The sequence below is a fragment of the Alligator sinensis genome, unplaced genomic scaffold (assembly GCF_000455745.1).
Source record: "Alligator sinensis unplaced genomic scaffold, ASM45574v1 scaffold876_1, whole genome shotgun sequence".
Lineage (NCBI taxonomy): Eukaryota > Metazoa > Chordata > Crocodylia > Alligatoridae > Alligator > Alligator sinensis.
Window position 1 is genome coordinate 1,366,505 of NW_005841938.1, and position 20,789 is coordinate 1,387,293.

Below are 20,789 nucleotides of genomic sequence, written 5' to 3' on the forward strand. Positions count from 1 at the left end.
AACTTGTCATTATCTTTTTATTTTGTTTCTTCTGTTACTGACTTAACGGACAATTGTTTAAGCATGACAAGTGAAAGTTGAATTTAGCATTTAATATCTTGTTCTGCTGTTTTGGCAGACTTGCAAAGCATACTTTTGACATCCATGGTTCAAATTCACTTTATTTTTATTAGTGAAATGTTAACCCTCATTCAAATTCTTTTCCTAATCTGCTAATAGTCTTAGTACAATAACCAACCATTTGTTTCCACCATTCTTCTTCTTCAGGTGAAGGTGAAGTTTTCATTTGGGATGTAAAAAGCAGGCGATGTATAAATAAGTTCACTGATGAAGGCTGTTTGCATGGAAGATGTCTTGCTCTATCAAAAAATGGCCAATATGTGGCATGTGGGTAAGTGACAGTATGCTACAGAATATCATATTCTCTCACTTTGGAGCCCTTGGGTAAATTTTTAACACTTGCAACAAATAAAGAACTACTAGTGGCTAGGAATTAATTTTTGGTGAGGAGATGTATGGACTAGGAGTCCTATTCCATGAAACACCTAGCCATTGTGCTTCATGGGTATTTCAAATAATATAGTGTTGGCTAAACACCATGTACATGTTTTTACTAGCTCAGCTTCTATTAACATGGTGTTAGCTACTCCATCTGTTTTAAAAGGCAGACCTGAATCTCTGACTCATTCATTAATACTATATTTATTCAAATCCAAGATAAGGTGTTTTTCCCCAGTCGCTGTAGGGAAGAGGGAAACCTAATTTTAAATGCAAGTACCAGCCCAGCCTGGGGCAAGGGGAGGGGAGATCCTGGCCCTTCACCCCACTGCTGCTGCTTTCCCTGCCATGCTGGTTGTTGGAATGGAATATGAAAACTTTAGACAGCCCACCAATAAGAAGAATCTTTACATGGAAATATAACCATTTTTATAACTTTCCGTGTATAGGATCCAGTTATTAGGGGTTGTCTTAAATGCAAAGTCTTCTTGGATTCAGATAAATGTAGTAAATATTTACTTTTTTCCCCTTAGTCACTTCCCAGCTCCCTCTTTCTTACAGTTGCTATTGCTGTTGTGTATTGTTTTAAATACCCGTTTTTATGTTAGAGAAACCTGAAAAAAATCCTATATAAAATGATTGCTACAGAAACTATTGAAAAAAGCTAACTTTTAAACATGTTTAGGTGGGGGGTGGGGATCTCTTTTGGTTGGCACAGCTTGTACAGTCAGTGCTGCTGCTGCTTGTCTAGTTGGATTACTCTGATATTTTATGCAGATGGGGTGCAGAAAACTCTGTGACAAACATTTCCTTTAAAATAAATCTGAAATGTTATTTTTCAAATTAAGTTTCATCTAGCTGTGTGAATAAATGTTTATTTCAGTGTTCAACTTGTCAATCTAAAGTCCTGTTTTGTATCACCTGAAGCCCAATTCTTCACTTGGAAGCTTAGTTTATTGCTGAAAACCTGCTTTTTAGTTTAGTTTTTAGAGAAACCAACTTTCTTGTGAAAATGGGTGAAAATGTCATGTATGTTTGTTCCTAAAATCAAATGCATCATTTAGTTTGTCGTCTTTTATGCAATACTGTCTTTTGAACCTGCAACATAAAATAGAGATTTTGATGAACTGTAACTATTTGTCCTTGTCTCTAGTTATAGTAGAGTGCACTCTACTTAATATAGTACTCTAGAAAAGTTACTTTTAACTTTTTTTTTATAGCTTTAAAGAAATGGGCTTAAATTTAAGACCAGACAGAATGGGGAAAAAAATGCAGCTATAATTCCATTTTTAGTGGTTGCTGTATCCCTCAGACAGTTAGTTGTTTATTCATTCACTACTTTGGGCAAGAAAGAGCATTAAGAATTGACAAGTAAAGCTGCATTTCTTTAAATTGAACAAACTTGATTTATGGTACTTATGAAAGCTTTTGGAGTGGGATATGATTGTTTACTTATAGCCCATTTTAGTCCAAGTCATATTTTAGAGACCACTACTGATACTTGACCTTGGTCTGAATTCTCTCGATGAAGCCGAAAGAGCCATTCTCTTGTTGCAGATGTAGTTTACCCGAAGCGACCTTGTCTGAGGCAGTGATTGATAGGTGCCAAAACCATCAAGAATCATATTATCTAATCTTCAAGATGAATAACACTACACAACTAATTTTTTAAAATTCAGATGTGAAGCAGCAGAAGTATAGTCAGCATTATGTGATGAGTGGGTTTTTGTTTGTTTTTAACATTACCTTTTAACCTGGGGAAAAAATTAGACCATGCGAGCAGTGTCCCTTAGAAAGGAAATCTGGTCTGCTCTGAAAACCTGGTGTGCGAACCAGGGAACTACCAGAGCTGATAACATGGGTCTCTACAGCTTAAGCTAAGAAGTCAGTCATCCATAATGTTCTAACATGGATTTTAAATTGTGTACATAGATACACTAGACATGCGACGATAGTTTAACTTGCAGAGATGTCATGTGAATGATGACGGGGTTTGGATCACTTGTCTGTATCTTCTTTGAATAAACTTTGTCTTTTTTCTCTTAGCTCCAGTTCTGGTGTTGTGAATGTGTATACCAGTGACACTTGCCTCCAAGAAACCAATCCTAAACCAGTCAAAGCTATAATGAACTTAGTTACAGCTGCTACCTCTCTGGCATTCAACTCCACCACAGAAATTTTGGCAGTGGCCTCCAATAAAGCAGATGAGGCTGTCAAACTGGTATGTTGAGTTTTGGGGGGGTTTTTTTTGGTGAAAGTGAATATTTTCACCCAAACTTGGGAAGGGGCAGAATGAGGAAAAGAACCTATTGTTAGCTGGAATGGTGTTGGATATGTGGATACTACTGTTCTTACAAGTTTAGTGTTGGACAAATAAAATAGTCCGATGCACTGTACAAGCCTGTAACTTGAAAACTAGAGCTGAGGTGTCCAACTAACTCAGTTGGATTAATTCTGGTGCCTGTAGGAAAGCCCTTCCTTTCCCACTTCTTAAAAAGACCTCCTGACACATTCTATTGGAACAGCAGCAGGGTGCACAGGGTGTAGGTGTAATTCAGATTGTCACTGGCACTTTATCACAGCCTTCGGCAATAGCAGTCACTTTACTATGGATTTCTTACACTGGCTCTCTGAGGATGTTGGTACTTGCCTTGCCAGCTACCTAGGTAGTAGTGGAGATGTCTAGCAATTAGTTGAAGAATGATGAGACTGGGGCCCCTTCTACATGGTGCATCTATTGTACAATTGACAGATTAATTGCACAATTAAATCAAGACCAGCTACATGTGCAGAGTACTACCTGTCATACCATAAAAAGTTCCAACCAACTATAAAGTTAGTCCACGTTTTTGAGGTCGAACTTTATAGCTATAGTTTGCACGTATAGCAGGGTCTTCCCTGTTGCTGGGAGCCATGTCAGCTGACTGGGCTCTCAGCCACAGGGGTGAACCGTGAACAGCTGGTGCTTGGAGTCCTGCAGTTGAGGATCTCATTTAACTCCCATTTCTGAGTAATTCAGGAGTAACCAGCGATTAAATGGAAGGCAAAGAAACATGACTTCTACATATTGCCTTTGCATTCCCATCATTTTCTTACCTTTTGGGGGCTGCTGAACTGAAGTCTTGAGCTCCTTGGTGCAGCTCCCAGTTGATATAAAGAAGGCTTCTTCTAGGCTGCTATTGTCCATTTATGCAAATAAGAGGCTAACAGTAACATGCCCATAACTGCATTAATCCCAGAGGGTGTTGAAATGGTTGTCTAGCCAAAATCTTGGAAGATGTAACTTAGTTACTCTTAGTGTAACAGATAATGCAACACAAGTAGAAATAAAAGCCAAACATTGGTAAGACTATGATTGATATTACTTAAACTTCTACTGTGCTAGCAGTCAAATCTTATTACTGAGTGGTTCTGTTACTTGAAAAGAAACCAAATATAAAATTTATTAGAAATTTTCAGTGCAAGGAAACTTGAAACTAGCTCACTGCTCACAATCTAGAAGATCATTTTAAATGAGTGAATCGGTTCTGTTTTAACCTAACAAAGTTAGGAACCTAAATCCACAGGAGTAAAAGGCGGACTTAGAAGACACGCAACTCAAATATACCTCCGTCCCAATGATGCATTAAGCACATTGTAGAAGGGTTAGCCTTGCTTGCCTTCCACGTCATCTGTAGTTTTAATGGGACAAGTTGGTCTATCTTAATGGCTTTTCTCAAGTTCAGTAAGGATTCAGTTCTTTATTTAGGACAAGTCAAATGACATCCTGATTCAGGGTTGTCTGCATTTTCTTAGGAATAGTTTTTGGTGCAAAATGCTCCATTTAAAAATATTTCAGGATATGATATATTGCATCTCTTAGTTGCATCTGCCAAGCTTTGCTCTACTTGATTTTTAACTTTCCTGTAATAAATGTTGTTTTATCTCTTCCTATTCCTGCTTTCTACAATATATACATATCATTTTTTTCAATTCTTGCATGTCTGTCTCTCCCTTCCCCCTTCTGCAAAACATCTCAACTTTTTTTCTCTCTTCTTTCTATCCCACCCATTCTACCACTTAATTGCTAGATAATGAAACTAAAAGGAGATGCTGGTTATCCAGGCACAAACTGCAGAGAGAGTGATTGGTTAGCAGACATCAAACTTCCCCCTTGCTGTTGAAAGGTGGAAATAATTATTTCCTCCTAAATAAGAACGTCAGTTATGTTGGTGGGTCTTGTCTGAGCCTCCAGTCCTCTTGAGAAACTGCCTTCATTGTTGGTCACGAATGCCAAAATTGCTATAGAATTAAATTGACCTGATTTCTTGGGGGTTTTGCTGTAGCCCACGGTGTCTTCAGCATAAGCAACAAAAAACCCTGATTGATTGATTAATTTATTTATTTGTTTTGCTTCAGTTCAGAAAGGTTTTGAATAGGGGAATGGTCACTGGAATGAACTGCCAGCTGTTTGGGAGACAGCTTAGTACAGAAGGTCACTCAAGTTTGAGAATATGCACTGTTTCTAATTCTATACAACTGAAGAAACACAGCTCTCAATCTTGGCCTCTGCACAGACTTGTGGCACTTGCCAATGATGTTGTCCATAAACCACAGAGGAGTGGCTTTTTGATATGGGTTGCTGAACAGTTAATTATTTGGTTTTCATTTTAATGGTGCCTTTTCATTACGATGGACTCAAATGAACTATTTAAGCTTTCATGCCTTTAAAAATGGTGTAGATCTTGGAGTTGTTCACAGTTCAGTAATAACTAGAGGTGTACCAATACATCAGTTCATATCGTATCAGCACTGATAAAAGAAAAATTGACAGTATTGGCAGTTGGCTCTTTTTGGCTGATGTGGTTGATAATGTTGCTTATAAATGCTACGTGCACATGCGCAGCTGCAGCATGCACATGGCCAGGAGTGCAACTTGGCATCTTGGAGACCAATATCTGGCTGATAAGTCAGGGGCGGGGGGGAGCAGATTGAGGCCCCTGCAGTGTGGGAGGGAGTGGGACTGGGACTGGGGCAGGGGCAGGCGCTGCCCAGCTAGGGCAGGGCATGGGACAGAGCTGGTGGCTTGTGCGGGGGGCTGGCCCTCGCTGCTGCTTACACCCCAGGGAGGTGTGGGGGGCACATTGTTCCCTGGATCTCTGCGTGGGGTAGGGGTGGGCTGCCACTGTGCGCTTGTGCTTGGACTGGGCCAGGGCAGGCAGCAGCAGCGCTGGGAGCGGGGCTACAGGGTTGGCGCCCCTGTAGCCTACCTCTCAACGCTGCTGCCACCTGCCCCACCCCACTGGGTGAGAGCACAGCCACAGGAAAGAGCCTGGCACAGTTCCCGAGTGCAAGTGTACAGTGGCAGCTTGCCCTCGTTCTGCGCACGGATCCAGTGGGCCACATGCCCCCCGTGTCTCCTCCAGGGCTGCATGCAGCAGTGGGAGCCTTTCTTCCCCACAGTGAGCTACTGGCTCCATCCTGTGCCCCACCCCAGTTGAGCAGCGCCGACCCCAGCCCCACTCCCTCCCTCACTGCGGTGGCCTTGATCTACACCCCCCCCCCTTCCCGCCCCTACAGACTTACCCAGATGTTGCTCTCTAAGCTGCTGGGCTGCATATCGGCAGTTGGATCAGTATCAGCTGATATGGCTGGTAAGTAATCCGCCATTGGTATTGGCCCAAAAAAATCGATATCCATGAACCCCTATTGATAACAGTCTGTGCTTCCTCAAAAGTGCTCATCTATGTACCATGCAGTGTAAGGTATCTTTCCATAAAGCTATAGTAACAGTTTAATTTCCATGTTGAGTCGCTGCTAAATATTGGAAACGAAGGCCCACAGAATGGGCGGGGGGTGTACTTCTGTTGCATTAGCAGTGCTAACGCCGATTTAAAAGTGTGTGCGTAAGACACTTGCGGACAGTACAGATATTCAGTTTCATAGGTTTCTTAGGAGACCTGAGGATGGAGAATCCTGAAAGCAACTTTATATATAGTACCAATACACTAAGGATTGCAGAGTTCTGTATCTCTAGGTTGTTCCGGTAACCAGCACTGAATTTAATAGTTAAGAGCAACTGTTATGTTACCCATTATATATAAAAGGCACAAAAATTAAAGGTTTTAAAATTTAATATTTAAACAATTCAATTGTATTGAAGGGGCTTTTAATGTTGACATATTTGGTGGTTGCAGGAACTTTGACGTAATTGTCATAGCTAATTTATAACTTTCTTAACAGGTACACATTCCTTCATTTACTGTATTCTCAAACTTCCCACTGTTCAGAAGAAAAGTTATTTACCTTACTCAGTCTATGGATTTCTCTCCCAGAAGTGGCTTTTTCTGTATTGGAAATAACAAAGGCAAAGCTTTGTTGTATAGGTATGTATTAAACTAGGTTCATTAATTCTTTAGTTAAAGAAACTATTACCTTTTGAGATTGGTGACTGCATTGTCTTTGACCTCTGGGTCATCAGTTCACAACAGACCAATTTAATTTGCTTTATTTAAAAAAAAAAAAGCGGTACTTTGTACAAAAAAAAGTTAAAAAAAAAAAAAAACGCACCTAACTTTCATGTTCTTAAAATCAAACTTGCAATCATCTTAATAGACTGTCCAGTAGATTTAATCCACATTTTTTTTTTAAGCATCCATACCAGAAAGCTGCCATCGTGTCAGCAGAGTTCAAAGACTGAATGAACAAGCCACTGACTGCGTTGTTCTTGTTCTTCGAGAACAGAGTTAAGGCATATCGAAAGGTTTCTCACATTGCCCTGATAACTTCAGTGCATATGCTAGATTTGTTCTGAATACAGTATCTGCTTTGAGTTTTCAGGGCTAAGTGCAAACAGTGAGAGAGCCTGCGGCTGGATCAGTTCAGTTTTTGCAGGTTGGTCTAAGCTGCACAGACTGACCCGATAAGCAGGTGAACAGACATTCATTTGTGATTCTGGAATTGCAGCCCCATGTCTGCAGTAGCCCAGTCCAAAAGCCAGGGGGCACCAGAGCATGCCTCCTTGGTCAGCTAGAGCAGACAGCTTAGGCCAAGACTAGCTCATCTACACTGTGAGGGTAGGTTTGCAGGAGAGGTGCAAAGCATCCTGGGATGCCGTGGGACTGTGAGTTAACTTGAATCTAGAGGGGATCTGAGACTAGTTCAATACACTGATTTAACTTAAACCAGCTAAGTCTGATACTACATCCATCCAAGTTTAGTTAAAACGGGTTTCAGCCATTTTGAAATCAGTTTATATTCACTGAACTTCTGTTGTGTTATAGATTTGAATCAGTTTCTGATTACTTATACCAGTTTGTGTAATTTCTGTCCTGAACCCAGGTCTGCAAAGTGAGTGCTTGTTAAAATAGTATGTCTTCAGTTCTCTCTCATTTGAGCAAATAAGCAATGATGTCTTGGTTATTTTAACAAATTGTAATAGGTACCTTGTAGTTTGCAATGGTATCAACCTATTAGGGATGCTGTGTGTTTCCTTGTGGATAGATTTTTCCTCCCCCCCCCCCCCCCCCCCCCCCCCCCCAAACTCAACTTGTGAACCAGTTCTGTCTCCCATGCTGACACTTAAAATGTCAAATTACATTATTTTGGTCAGCCGTGGCTGGAGAGTGTAGGAAGATTAAGTGAATCCTGCATATTTTAAGATGCTCATGCACAACCTGCCTGCCAAATTGTGGCGTAACCTGTATGTGGAGGAAATGAACGCATGGCAAAGACCTTTGTCTCGTATCAACCAAAGAGCTCAGTAAAGCTGGAATGTCTTATTGTGCTAGATGATATAGAAAATACTCTTTTGTATGTGAACAGTTTAGTGGGACTCCATGCAGGAATCTGAGCCTATTCGGTCAGATTAGTCCTAAGCTAAGATTCTTTTTATGGAGACATGAGCAAAGTCCCATAATTGACTTAGATCGTTGTGACTCGTCACTGAAATTAGAACATTTTGAGGTAGGGAGGAGTATTCATTACAAGCTCCATGTCAAATGTGCTGCTATCCATTTACTCTGGACAAAAACGAACTATTAAGCTTTATTGGCTCTCTCTGAATAATAGTATGCTATAAATATGGACAACTCAAGTTCTTGTTTTTTGGAGGGGGGTTTAAGTGTTAATGTAACTTGACATATCAAAGGCTGACAGGTGGTGAGGAGAGCCTGTGAAAAGATGAGGTTTACAACAGTAAGACTAAAAACAAAAAAAAGGAGGAAATGACAAGGTGCATGCTTTAGCATGTGAGAGCTTGGAAGTAGCACAGCTGTGGTGGTTCAAGTGCATCTTCCCACAAGCTATTAACCCTTGTTCCTGAAAGCTAGTGTGGCATGGGTGTATGTAACGAAGATCTCTAGGCAACTGCTAAAGATTATAATTTAAAAGATTTACAATAAGATAGCTAGAAACCAGAGTTTCGACACAGAACACTAACTAAAATGCTGTACCACATGAAACAGGTTAACAAGTTGTTTAAAACACCATTTTTCACTCTGTTTTTTTCAGGCTGAAACATTACTCAGATTTCTGAGGCAGGATGCACCATGATGAAAGCTGCTTGGTGGCTCAAAGGTACAAGTAACTTCTGAACAGCTGTTGATAGCATAATTCTATGGAAGCTGAAATTTCTTCTTCCCTCTGATGAAACTTAATTTGGACTGTATGGAAAAGAGTAATTAAAGTGTAGTTTTGTGTGCGTGTGTGCAGTTGGGTTTTTTTTGGGGGGGGTGGGGCAGTAAACAGCTGGGAGCAGAACTCAATGGTGCAAGAGAGAAGGTGCCAAACCGGCTACTTGTGAATTTCCCCACCAAAAAATTCAGCTCTGACCAATCAATCGACTGATCTAGCAACGGGCATCAGTTTGCACAGGTGTACACTAAAGAAAGGTGAAGTGGTAAGTTGCAGCAGCCAAACTCTGCCAACAAGGTCCCAGTTTTGGTATTAAGTTTAACCAGTTCATAGGAAAAATGCACAGTGACTCATTTATTTCCATTTGGGTAGTATTTTTTTGTTTTTTAACCAGTAACTTGGTATTAATTAGGCAACTCAAATGCCTTTGAAGGTCAACTGAATAAAATGCAGAATTTACATGAGCTTCACAGTATATGTTGTAGTTTCTGTGGCTTCTAATGTGGTGTTTCTTTGCTAATCTCTCCCCAGATGCTGTCATCTGAAGTTTCAAAGTATGCTGACAAATTCCTGCAGATTTTTTTTCCAATACTTTCTTTAGCGATTGGGGGTGGGGGGAGGGTTATTGGAAGTTCATAAGTACCAGTGCTTTTGTGACTATTGTGTAATTTTAATAAAAACATCTTGGCTTGTCCAGAAAACAGATGTTGGCTTCAACTTTGTTTTTTTGTTTGTTTTTTTTTTTTAGTGCTAGAAGTAGGCTTTGAATGACTCTTGATAGTATAACATAACATAGCCATAGCAGCATATGAGCTATGCTTTTTCAAGGAAAGGTTGTTTCAGTTACTCTTACAATAAGTGTTCTAGTGTTAAAATTGAAAACAATCAAGTTCATCATATTAAGCACTTAGGCTGCTTGGAGACATTTAAAAAAAAATAAAAGGCATTTTAAATTTGGCATGCCCCTGTGCTGAGCCCAGCACATGCCCAGAAGAGGCACTGTGTTGGTTGGACTCAGGAATCCCAACATATGTAGATCAGACACTATACTGGGGCTTGTTGGCGCTTTTATCTAATAGCAGATTGAATCTGCTATTAGATAAAAGCATCAAAAAACTCTGCTGAAGCACCTGATCTATACAGATGCTGCAGAACCGGGTTGAAGTAACGCACTGCTGCTTTTGGTAAAGCGCAGTGTTGTGTATGTGTGTGTTTAACATCTGCAAGCAGCCTTAGGTATTAGTAAAACCTCAGTTGGTCTCAGTGTCATAACAGTATCTCTCTTAAAATTCAGATGTATAGGCTTTTCTTTTATTGAATTCTTAATCTTGGAGAATGCCAGACCAATCTTTATTTTTATCTGAAGGAGACCTGTCATTGCTACTCTTAAGTATTAATGCTACTTGATCTATAGGATCAACTTGGAAGGGTTACACTATATCCGTCTACATTTTGTCAGTGGAGATGTGATTAGAATTCTGTTTCATTATTACTTTCTTTTTTTATCAAGCTGGTTACTGAGCTCCTAAAGGAGAAAAAGTCTTAAGAACAAGACTGAAGAGAAATTAACTGTTGCATAACTTGGTGATGCGTGACTGCCATATTGGCAAAATATGCCAGTTTCTCAAGTTGAGCGGGAGGAGAATGCAATTGTCCATTTTGCAGCAGAATAACTACTACTTAGAACTGCATATTATTGAGATGGAGAGCTGTAGTTACTCAAGTAATCAGCAGCTGTGAAATCAATATTGAGGCTTCTGTGTGGGTGGAAGTACTAAAGGAGGTGTCAAACTCACTTTGAGTATATTTATTCTTAAATAGGGAAAAGGCATGTTTGGGTCCTAATATCCTTTCAAAATCTTTGGGTGCTCATAGAACTCCATTTGCTAAACTCCAGCAAAAGCACAATTGTGTGTGTAGCATAGCAATTTCCTAGTTACTGGCCTTTAAACAGAGTGTATTGACCAAGAGACAGCACAGTTAAATTAATGTCTAATCCCATATGACACTTCCATCAAAGAAGGCTGAAGCAGAGACTTGCAATAAAGGTGGAAAATAAAAAATACGTAAAAAATCAAGTTGGTATTCACAGTTAACTGAAACTAGGTGTTTTTTTTCCTCTTCCTGTACTGGAATGTTCTCCTTAAAGGCTCAGTAGATAAAATCCCCAAGCAATGACATTAGTAAAATACTTTTCTATAGTTAAGTTGGTTATAGGCTCCTAAGGTCTGTGCATCCAGAGAGACGGGGGAGAGAATTTAGCAAAATTCCATGTTAGTTTCTGATACGAGTTTTTCCAGTTATTCACTAGAGGGCAGCATTGGATCAGTTGCTTGGAGACCTTGAAAGCTTTGTTTAAAGCTTCTATTTCAAGTTTGTCCTGCAATAATACTTGCATTTGGTATTCATGCTTTGATCAAAGAAATCTTCATTAAGCAGTATATTTGCATTCATACAAGTATCCCACCTGGTAGATAGGCTTGCGTAAGTTTAGTGTTTAATAACTTGCAAAGTATTACATAATTCTTTAAAGAATAGGAAAGCCTAACCCTTAATGAGAATGAAACAGTATTTTGGAGATGAATATTTGGAATCTAGAGAGGGTGTGGGTGGTGGGTTTGTGTTGGTTTAAAATTATTTTTTTTTGTAGTACATCTAAGAAATAAGTAACTTCAGCACCGGTACTTTTCAAATCTGTTTCTAATCCTTCCAGTGCTACTGTGTAGAAGTAGTTATCTTTACCTTTATGCACGGAGAAATCTAATTCAGTTATTCACAGGTGTACAACAAACCATTACCAGATCCAGCGATAGAACTAGGTGGTCAGTCGCATTGCTTCTGCCAGCATTTGTTGTTGTTCCCCCCCGCCCACAATGTCCTAATTTTAAAGTGTTTGGTACAATAAAAATTAGGAACAAAGCAGCAAGTCAATCTCTTCCCTCTTCCTCACCTAGGTAAAGTAAAATTTAAAGTGGCAAAAATGTCTTGTAGTAAATAAATGATGCTTGTAAAATGAAATGTAAAGGAGTAGTTATGTATGGAACTTGTGGAGTGATGTGTAAAACTGAATTTCATATAAAAAGCAGTAGCACTAATTGTTTTAATATTTTAAACATAGCCATAAAGCAGAAGGGGAAGAGGCATAGGGAATAGTAGTAGGATCACAAACCACACTACACTTAATGGAAGTCAAATATTTCAGTAAAATGCTAATTCTCTTAATCTTGTAGATAAATTGCCATTTTAAATATGTTTCATTGACTTGGTAGAGGATGGATTAAACCTCTTCAATGGAAATGTCCTCCATGAGGCTGCAGTGTGGTACCTCTAATCTGTTCAGATTCATGGCAGCAGAAGCAAGCAGGTCAGGCCAGGTAGGATGGCCCCTCCCAAGGAGAGGGAAGGAATAAGGAAATCTAGCACCTTTCCCTCCAAAACTAACTACTGCCTCCAGAGGCAAGGGGAAGGAGCTGTCCCCACTCTCTAGATCCCAGGCAGCAAGGTGAGCAGTTATTCAAGGTGATATCCATGTCCTTATTCTTAATTCTGTGCTCACTCCCAGTTTTCACATCCATTACTGGCAATCCTAAGGAAATGCTTGCCTATCTGTGTATATGGAGAAAACCTTCTAATGCTGGGTATCCCCTTTAGATGACTGACTTAATGCTTAATCTTGTGTGGTAGACTCATCTCTGTGCTGGTTAGTGCCATACAACTGCAGATGACATTGTCTTCCAATCTGACCCGGACAGTTTATAAAGGTTTCTGAGAGCACCTGCCCATCCATATGTTCTCAATCAAATCCAGGCCAATTTCTTCTGATTTGTTGTAGATTGGTTGCAGACTAATTTTTCTTGAAATGAAAATAAATAACTAAATTTTGCTTCATTATCTATTGCTAGTTGCCTTGAGTTCTGTATCTGGCTGAAAATAGTTTATACTGTTACATAGCAGTGTTACCGCTACATAATGCCACTACTGGGTGAGCCTTTGGCAAATCATTTCACCATGACTTTTTTTTTCTTCCTTTTAAGTGGCAGGAAGAAAAGCTAGTTGACTTAAAGAGTTATTTGGTAAAGAAGCATTAATTTAACAAAGGAGGAAAATAAGGAGCAATAATGCTTTTTTAAAATTTCATTTGGGTTTTTTGGTTTATGTAAAGTAAAAGAATATATAAAAGCAAATAGATAAACCACACAGGAAGAAGTTAAACATACTGCAGCCCTGATTTTTTTTTTTTTCTTTTTTTTCTAAGCATGTCCCCCCCCAATTCTGCTCAATTAAGCACAGGGCTGTGTTCTGCTAGTATAACTTGGACACATGTTGCAAAGACCATTGCCATCTAAATTAATAGTACGGAGAAAAGAAGTATCACCAGGAAGAAAAGCAGAGAGCAATCAAGTAGCCTGCCCAACCTCGCACAGGACCTCTGTATAGTGGAACTGAGACTAACCCAGACCTCTTGAGTTTATGGAGCGTGCTTTCTCAACCAGACTTACGTGCCTTCCCCTCCTCAGGGACATTTTTACCTTTTATAACACTGACTTATTTCTATATATAATGGTCAGCAGAAACTCTTTCTTCATGCGTGTCTATTCAGTGAAAATGTCCTTTCTAAGGGATGTACCCTTGTAACTATTGTGGCGAAAATTTGCATCTTTACCTCTGTGGAGACCTAAGCAAAATGACAGGGGAATCAATTAGGCAAATGAGAAGATGGGAGGACAGGGTTGTAGCAGAAAGGTATGTTTTCTATGAATTGGTTTATACAATGGTCTCACTAGTCATGTGCCCTTTGGGCTGTTCCACCCAACTTGAACTTGTTATTGCCTTGGTAACTAAGGGCTGAGTAGGAGACTAGTCATAAGCAGAGGTCCTGGGTTTCTCTAAGAATCATGACTTCTCTGATTTAACCCCCTCCCCCTGCCCCCATCCATGTTTTTCTGCAATTAAAATGAAATGCCAGTTTGTGTGTGTGCATGTATCAGTTGAACACAATGTTTTATTGATATATTTACCATTTTAAAGCAATTTGGGAAACTACCAGTGCCTCAATCACTATAATCAAACACATTCTAAATACTTATAAATTCTTTGGCTTTTGATATTTGATGGGGGGGGCAGTGTTTAATCAGAGCTCCCCTGTTACTCACTAAGACATGGGTCCAGCTGTGGCTCTCTACCCCCACCCTCCCTGCTTTGTAGCACTGAGCAGACCTGATATGCCAGTGTCCTGCCCATGCCATTGCTTCTCACTCCCAAGCTACATCCCTCTGGCCCTGCTGGTGCTCCTACTGCCCCCTGCTCTCCGCAGTCCTGCCGGAGGGGGCCCCCGGCTTCCAGGACTACAGGGTCAGAGACCCAGGTCCACAGCCCCCAGCAGCACCTGAGTCTTGGCTGCTGCCCGTGAGAGGCAGCAGCAGCTGCAGGGGAGCAGAGCCCAACTTCCCTTCCCCACATGGCTAGCACAGCTGAAACAGAGCCCAAAAGGGGTGGGGGGGTGACTGCAGGCTGGTGGCTGTGGGCTTGGTGCTCCCTGCCCAAGTACCTTTCCTTCAGGGCCTCTGTGGCCCAGCAGGTAGGACCTGGCATGCCAGGACAGGGCAAGGCAGAACAGGGCATGGTTGGGAGGCTCGGTGCCACTGGCAGGAGTCCTGCACCCCCTGCCTGTCTGGCAGTAGCAGGGGTGGCGGTGCAGAGTTTTGTCCCCCACTGCTGCTGGACAGGCAGGAAACACCTCACTATGGTGGTGCAGGGTTCCCAGCGGTGGCACCTTCTCTTCCCACCATGCTGTGCTGGGTCCCACCTACTGGGCTATGGAGGCCCTGGGGAAGGGCCTCAGGCTGGAGAGCCCCACACCCACAGCTGCCAGCATACATCCACCCCATGCACAAATCTATGGGGCATGTGCCCCCCCCCCCCCCCCCCCCAACTCACCTGGGGAGTGCACGCAGTGCCATGGAGACAGCCCCTTCTATCTGCTGGGCAAGCTGCCTGCAGCTCTGTCCCACTTCCCGGCTGGGCCCTGTGGCTGTGCATTCTTGCCTGGGCCCTGGACCCCAAGGCCTACGCACCACCCCACCTGGGCAGCATGCCCAGCCCTGCCCAGCTGCCTCCCTCCCTCACTATAGGGGGCCTCCATCCACTCCTCTGCCTCAACTTACCTGCAGGAGCTGCTATGCTGCCTGGCTGCCACATGCATGTGGGCATGTGCATATGCACATGGCACAGCTTGCCCAATTGCCCCCCTCCTCCTCCTCCCCCCAGCCCCTTGCAGGTTGGACCTCTGCCAGCCTGCAAAGGGAAACCCATCATTTCTCGCATCATTTTTCTCCTTAAAAATGATCAAATTGTATTTTTTTTCCCCCACTTTTCTATGGTGAATGGAAAACCTGTATCTCTGGTCATAAGACATCAAAAGAAAAGCCTGATTTGCTTTCTCTGAACTTTACAGAACCTATGTGATGTTTCCTTGCAGCAAGAATTTGCTCTTGTGTCCTTAGGAAAATATTCTTACCCACCACTCTTGTTTACTATGGTGCTAATTGCCTTCCCTCAGAAGTGGCTGCATTAAACTGGTTGTGCAATGGGACAGTGCAAAGCAGTATAAGAGGTGGCAAGGTATTTTTGGAATCCTTAAGGTTGAATAGTGCTGTATAAATATAAAATATAAAGCTCTCACTAGCACTGGAGGGGCTAATTTCAGAGATACAATCTCTGGAAGAATGTGCAATTGTAGGGAATAAAGTGAATCATACCCGGTCATAAATTTACTGTCTGGCCAGTTGCCGCATTAGGAGTCCTTGGTGCAGCTGTCCTCCTCAGCGATGATTTGCCTTGTTCTTCGCTACTTTTAAATGTCGATTTCTGTAATTGTCTGCGAATGAAGTCGCAGAATTCACTCCTGAAATTGTATGCATGCGTTTAAATGATTATTAAAAAGGTAAACCCCCAAGGCCTTATTTGATTTCTGTGATTAACTGTGAGCTTCTCTAAACCCCAATCACATAATGATGCATGTTGGCTTTTTAATCAAAAGGAAGAAGGGTTACTGTGTGTATGAATTGGTAATCAGACGGTGTTGCATGTTTAAAAATAAAGTGTTTCAAAAGTGAGTGAGTGCTTTGCATATTTGTCTTATCAAAACATGACTCCGTTTCAAATCTAATTTGTCATCTTTACTGTTTTCATGCCTTGAGAATGATGTATTAAGTGTGTGGTGGACTTTTTTTTCTTTTTAGCACAGACTGCAAGATGATAACAGGGTCCTCTGCATCCATCCTCCTTTTTCTAACATGAGAAGAATTTGGAATTTGCATGAAGCATTGAAGCTTATGTAAGACGGTTGCTGCTTAGAGAGATTCGATCTTAAGAAGTAGTAACTAGCTATATAATCCCACGGTAAAATATTTAATCAGACAAAAATGGTTTATTAGAGTCACATGGCACATCTGATGTTCGTAAATGTGGAATTCTGGACCAATCTAAGGTCTACCCTGCATCTTTTATTAAACTGATAGAGCTAGATCATTTGTATGCACTTAAACAAGGGCAGGCTTATGTGTAGACCCTCATTTTACTGCTCTGAGTTAACCTGATTTAATCAGCTGCATACCAATATAAAAGCCCATGTAGAAAATGTTGCCTAGTTAAATCAATTCAAGTGAAACTAGTGCTAAAGCCAATGCCAAGTAGAATGTTGGTAATTGGCTTTATCCTGGGCTAGTGGTTTGCAACATGCTGTCTCCAGCATTATGATCTCAAGATCCTATATTCTCTATGCTGATTTGGTCTCCCTTCTTTTAGTGTTGACATTTAAAAAAAAAATCAAAAAAAAATCATCAATTTGAGATTATAGAAAATTATTCACATTAAGGAGATTACACAAGCACCTGGCTGGGATTACTTAACCCCAGCGCTCTTTCCTGCCCAGAGCAGGAGGTCGGACTTGATTGATCTAATGGGTCCCTTCTGACCTTAGAAATCTATGAAATCTATCAGGAGTGGATTTAATAATATTTTAATTTTCCATCATGAACTACTCCTCTTGGTGTCCTTATTTTGGGTCTCTCTCTATATGGCACAGTGTCTTTCATTTGAGTCTTGGCAGGTGAGACAGCATGCCTACTTTTTGTGGTAGTGGAAAATCTCTTGCCGTAACTCGTACAATGGGAAGCTTTCCAGTAGTTAGGTGAGGGCTGGGCTCCATGCCTGTAGAGATAGTAGCCTTGAGTTGCACAGTTTCCTACTGTAAAATAAATGCAGTTCTGCTCTACTTCTCCGTGCTGTTGAAAGGCTTTATTAATATTTCTAAAAGCTATGAGATCAGATGAAATTAGCTGGAGAAGTTCCATGTACTGTGTTATCTTGAGAGACCTATAGGGTGTCTTGTTTTTTTTCAGGCTTACTGCGCAGGGAGTTGAACGTTTCTTTTTCTAATTCAGGACTGAACTTTTTTCCCCCGGTGAAAGAGAAAAATGAGGATGTTTGTGGTATTTTTAATATTCAGGTACTGAATAAGCATTTCCCCATGTACAGAACATGTTTGCATTAAAGTCATGTGGAACGGTGTTTTAAGTACTGCAAGCATTTGAAGCTATTACTAATATATCCAGGACATTTGTTTGCAGTAGAGTTATTGGACTCTTCAAAAGTACATATCACAGTGTAATCTCTTCTCATTTTGAAAGGCTCAGCTCTTTGTGATTTGTCAGTTTGCCTTGTGTTATGCGTACTTAAGTTTCTGACCTAATTTCAGACCCTTGTGCTTAACTTTTTTTTTCTTGTTCTGGCTTTTTTTTTTTTTTCCCTCTTTCTGGCTTCTCTATGCCTGAATTCTTTTAATGAATTATTTCTCTCCTTTTCCCCCCTCGCTTGCTCTCTTCCCCCTTTCCCATTCTCCTTGGCAAAATAAATGTTATTGATGTAACTCATAAACTATTAAGCCTTGCAGCCCTTCACTTCAGACTGTGGTCTCATCAGATTTCACAAGCTAAGCAGGGTTAGGTCTGGTTAGCGCTTGGAAGGGATACCTCAAAAAAACCCAAACAATCCCCCCAAAAACCTCAAAGATCATGCAGGGAGTGGTAGCAGTGATTCAGAAGATGATGCTGTTCCTCTAGAGCAGGGGTTACACAATAAGAAAGTCTGGGAATCTCTGCTCTAGAGTTCCCATTGAACCCCAGTGCCTTCAGAATGGAAAGAGGAAGGATATGGCAGAGGTGTTGACCCTACTACTGCTTGCTATCATGATTTCATGTCCAATTCGAGACTGTTCAATCAGGTTGTTTTTTCTATCTCTTAAAAGTAATAAACCTGAAAAATGTAAACAGTGCTGGATGCAAACATTCATGGTCAAAAGGAACTAGTTACATTACCTTACATGCCCTGGGGGCTACATGCTGCAGACTGAAGTTGCTCCTGTTTGAAAAGTAGGTCTCTTTCCTTACCTGAAAGTTTTCCTGTGTCTCGGGTGTCCAAGTTTAGACCCAAAGGGGGTGCATTACATCCCAGCGGAAGGGGAGGAATTTTCAAATCCGTAACTGAGATTTGTTATCCTAGATTTGGTTTTGAGGGTGAGCCACGCAGAAGCATTATAACTCAACCTTTCCAAATCTATTTGCTCAAACAGTCGATTAGAGCCCCATCTTTGCAGATGGTTCTACATCTTTCTAGCAGGCTTCATGCATGTTTAACATGGACATATTAGAAAGAAGGATATCCTCTGAGTCTCCATGTCTTTGTTTTTCCACAGTATACTCTTACAGAGTCTGGGCATCAGTCTGTTCAAATTCCCTTTGACATGCAGCACTTAGGAAGGGTGTTTGTGCCCAAAAGCTTGCAATTAAAGCTCCACCCCCCCCCAAATCTAGCTGGTCTAATAAAAGATATTGCCTCTACCATACGTCCTGATTGCTTTTTCCGCTAGACCGAAACAGCTACAACCTGGATACTCTGTCACACACAGCACTTGGCTTGATAGGAAGATGCAATGCTGTTTTACAGGTGCTGTGGGCTTACCTTAGAGGAATGGCATTGTTGAGCCATTCATACAGGCCACAAAGCCCACAGAATTGCCATTGGCTAAAATCTAGTTTTGCTGGTTTTGAACAGTTACAACGAACTTGAACAGCGGTCTCATCTTGATAAGTTCTTTAAATCCAACCTTATGCCTGCATTATTACTTGCTCATACAACAACAGCAATATACTGGGTGCATTACAGACAGCTGTGAAGATGTTACTGGGGGTTTTTTTCTAAGACCACGAAACAACGTTATTTTAGGAACATAGGAGGCCTCTTCTACTCCCGGGCCAACAAGTCTAGTAAATAAGGATTGCAGACAGCCACTTACCAAAAGAGTCCCCAAAACCATCACTTTAAACCTTTTGCAGGCAATTATAAGGCAGTAACTGAATCGCCAAAAACACCCTGCAACATGCCAAAGGTAAAAGCAGAGGAAACAAAAGCACTACCAATGCCCTGCCACTGTACTCGCTGGGAAGCAATTGGTTAATATACGCTCAGTAAAACCTAGGAGAGAGGGACTAGGTCCTTGCTCCAGAAAAAAGCAAACCCCTTACACTCTGCACCACTCTGATACAGAAAAAAATCTTTTCCTAACAATCAATATGGTGATTGGTATGACCCTGAGCAGAAAGCTAGACAGGCCGAAACCTCTGTGTTGTGTACTACAATCAGGAGCCTCAGCCCAGACCAGGCAAACCCCTGCAGGTGTAGCTGTGACCAACCTTCCTGTGTTTCAGAGAAAGGAGAGCGGGTGGGGAGGGACTGGGAATCGGTAGCATTCATGGGGAGAGAAAACTCCTTCCTGACTCCTACTGATGGCCTGCAAAAGTTCCAAGCACAAGGTTACCGGACCATGATCCGCAAGGGGAATTGCAAATACTTTGCACATTACACATGCTGATTTGCTAGGAAAGGGAATTTCTGGCTCAACATATATTATTCCTTCCTTAAAGTTGGCCAGTTCAGTCTCAAAGCAAGTCAGGTTCTTTGTCTCCACCACTTTGCTTAGAAGACTCTTCAAAAATTGACTTTCCTAATGTTCAGGAATGTTTCTAATTTGTAATCTTAATTTATCCACAGCCAGTTTGTAGCCATTTGATCTTGGGCAGGTGTTAGTCTTCCAATTTCACTCTCCTCCCTCACACTCACTCCACTTACGTACAGGCAAAGTGTAATTATATCTCCTTTCCATCTCTATTTTGCTCTGCTGAACAAGCCACACATAAGAAAAGGTCTTCATTCCCTCAACAACGTTAGTGGCCCTTTTTTGAACCTGTTCCAGTTTAATTTAATCCTTTTTGAAAATTGACTGGAATGGTATAATATTGTGTCTGTGTGTGGGGGCATGGTTTTACCAATGCCTTGTACAACAGTACCATTACCTTGTCTTTCCTGGATATAGCCTACCAATTTTACAGCTGAATTATACTGAAGGCTCACACCATCTATGATCAGCCCCTATATCTAAGACCGCCTCGTCCTTGGTTGTCTTTGATACACCCAGGCCCTTCTGTTCCTCAGTTTGTCCCAGAACAAAACGGTTCCTGAATCCCATTCTTGTGTGTAATCACACGTTTGGTCACAATGACAAAATAGGAATACTTGGTCTGACCCATTTGAAGACTGCTCCATTAACACTGTTTTGCATC

General features: G+C 41.3%; 1 protein-coding gene across 1 annotated transcript in view; it reads left to right on the forward strand.

Moving 5' to 3' along the window:
• The window catches only part of UTP18 (UTP18, small subunit processome component), a 22,757-nt gene extending 12,941 nt beyond the window's left edge, over window positions 1-9,816 (forward strand). Inside the window, exons 10-14 of the mRNA XM_025199171.1 lie at window positions 268-391; window positions 2,545-2,719; window positions 6,721-6,863; window positions 8,989-9,054; window positions 9,643-9,816. Of these exons, the coding sequence (XP_025054956.1) occupies window positions 268-391; window positions 2,545-2,719; window positions 6,721-6,863; window positions 8,989-9,013 (467 nt within the window). The 3' untranslated portion in view covers window positions 9,014-9,054; window positions 9,643-9,816. The remainder of the gene's footprint in view (window positions 1-267; window positions 392-2,544; window positions 2,720-6,720; window positions 6,864-8,988; window positions 9,055-9,642) is intronic.
• The last annotated feature ends 10,973 nt before the right edge of the window (window positions 9,817-20,789 follow it).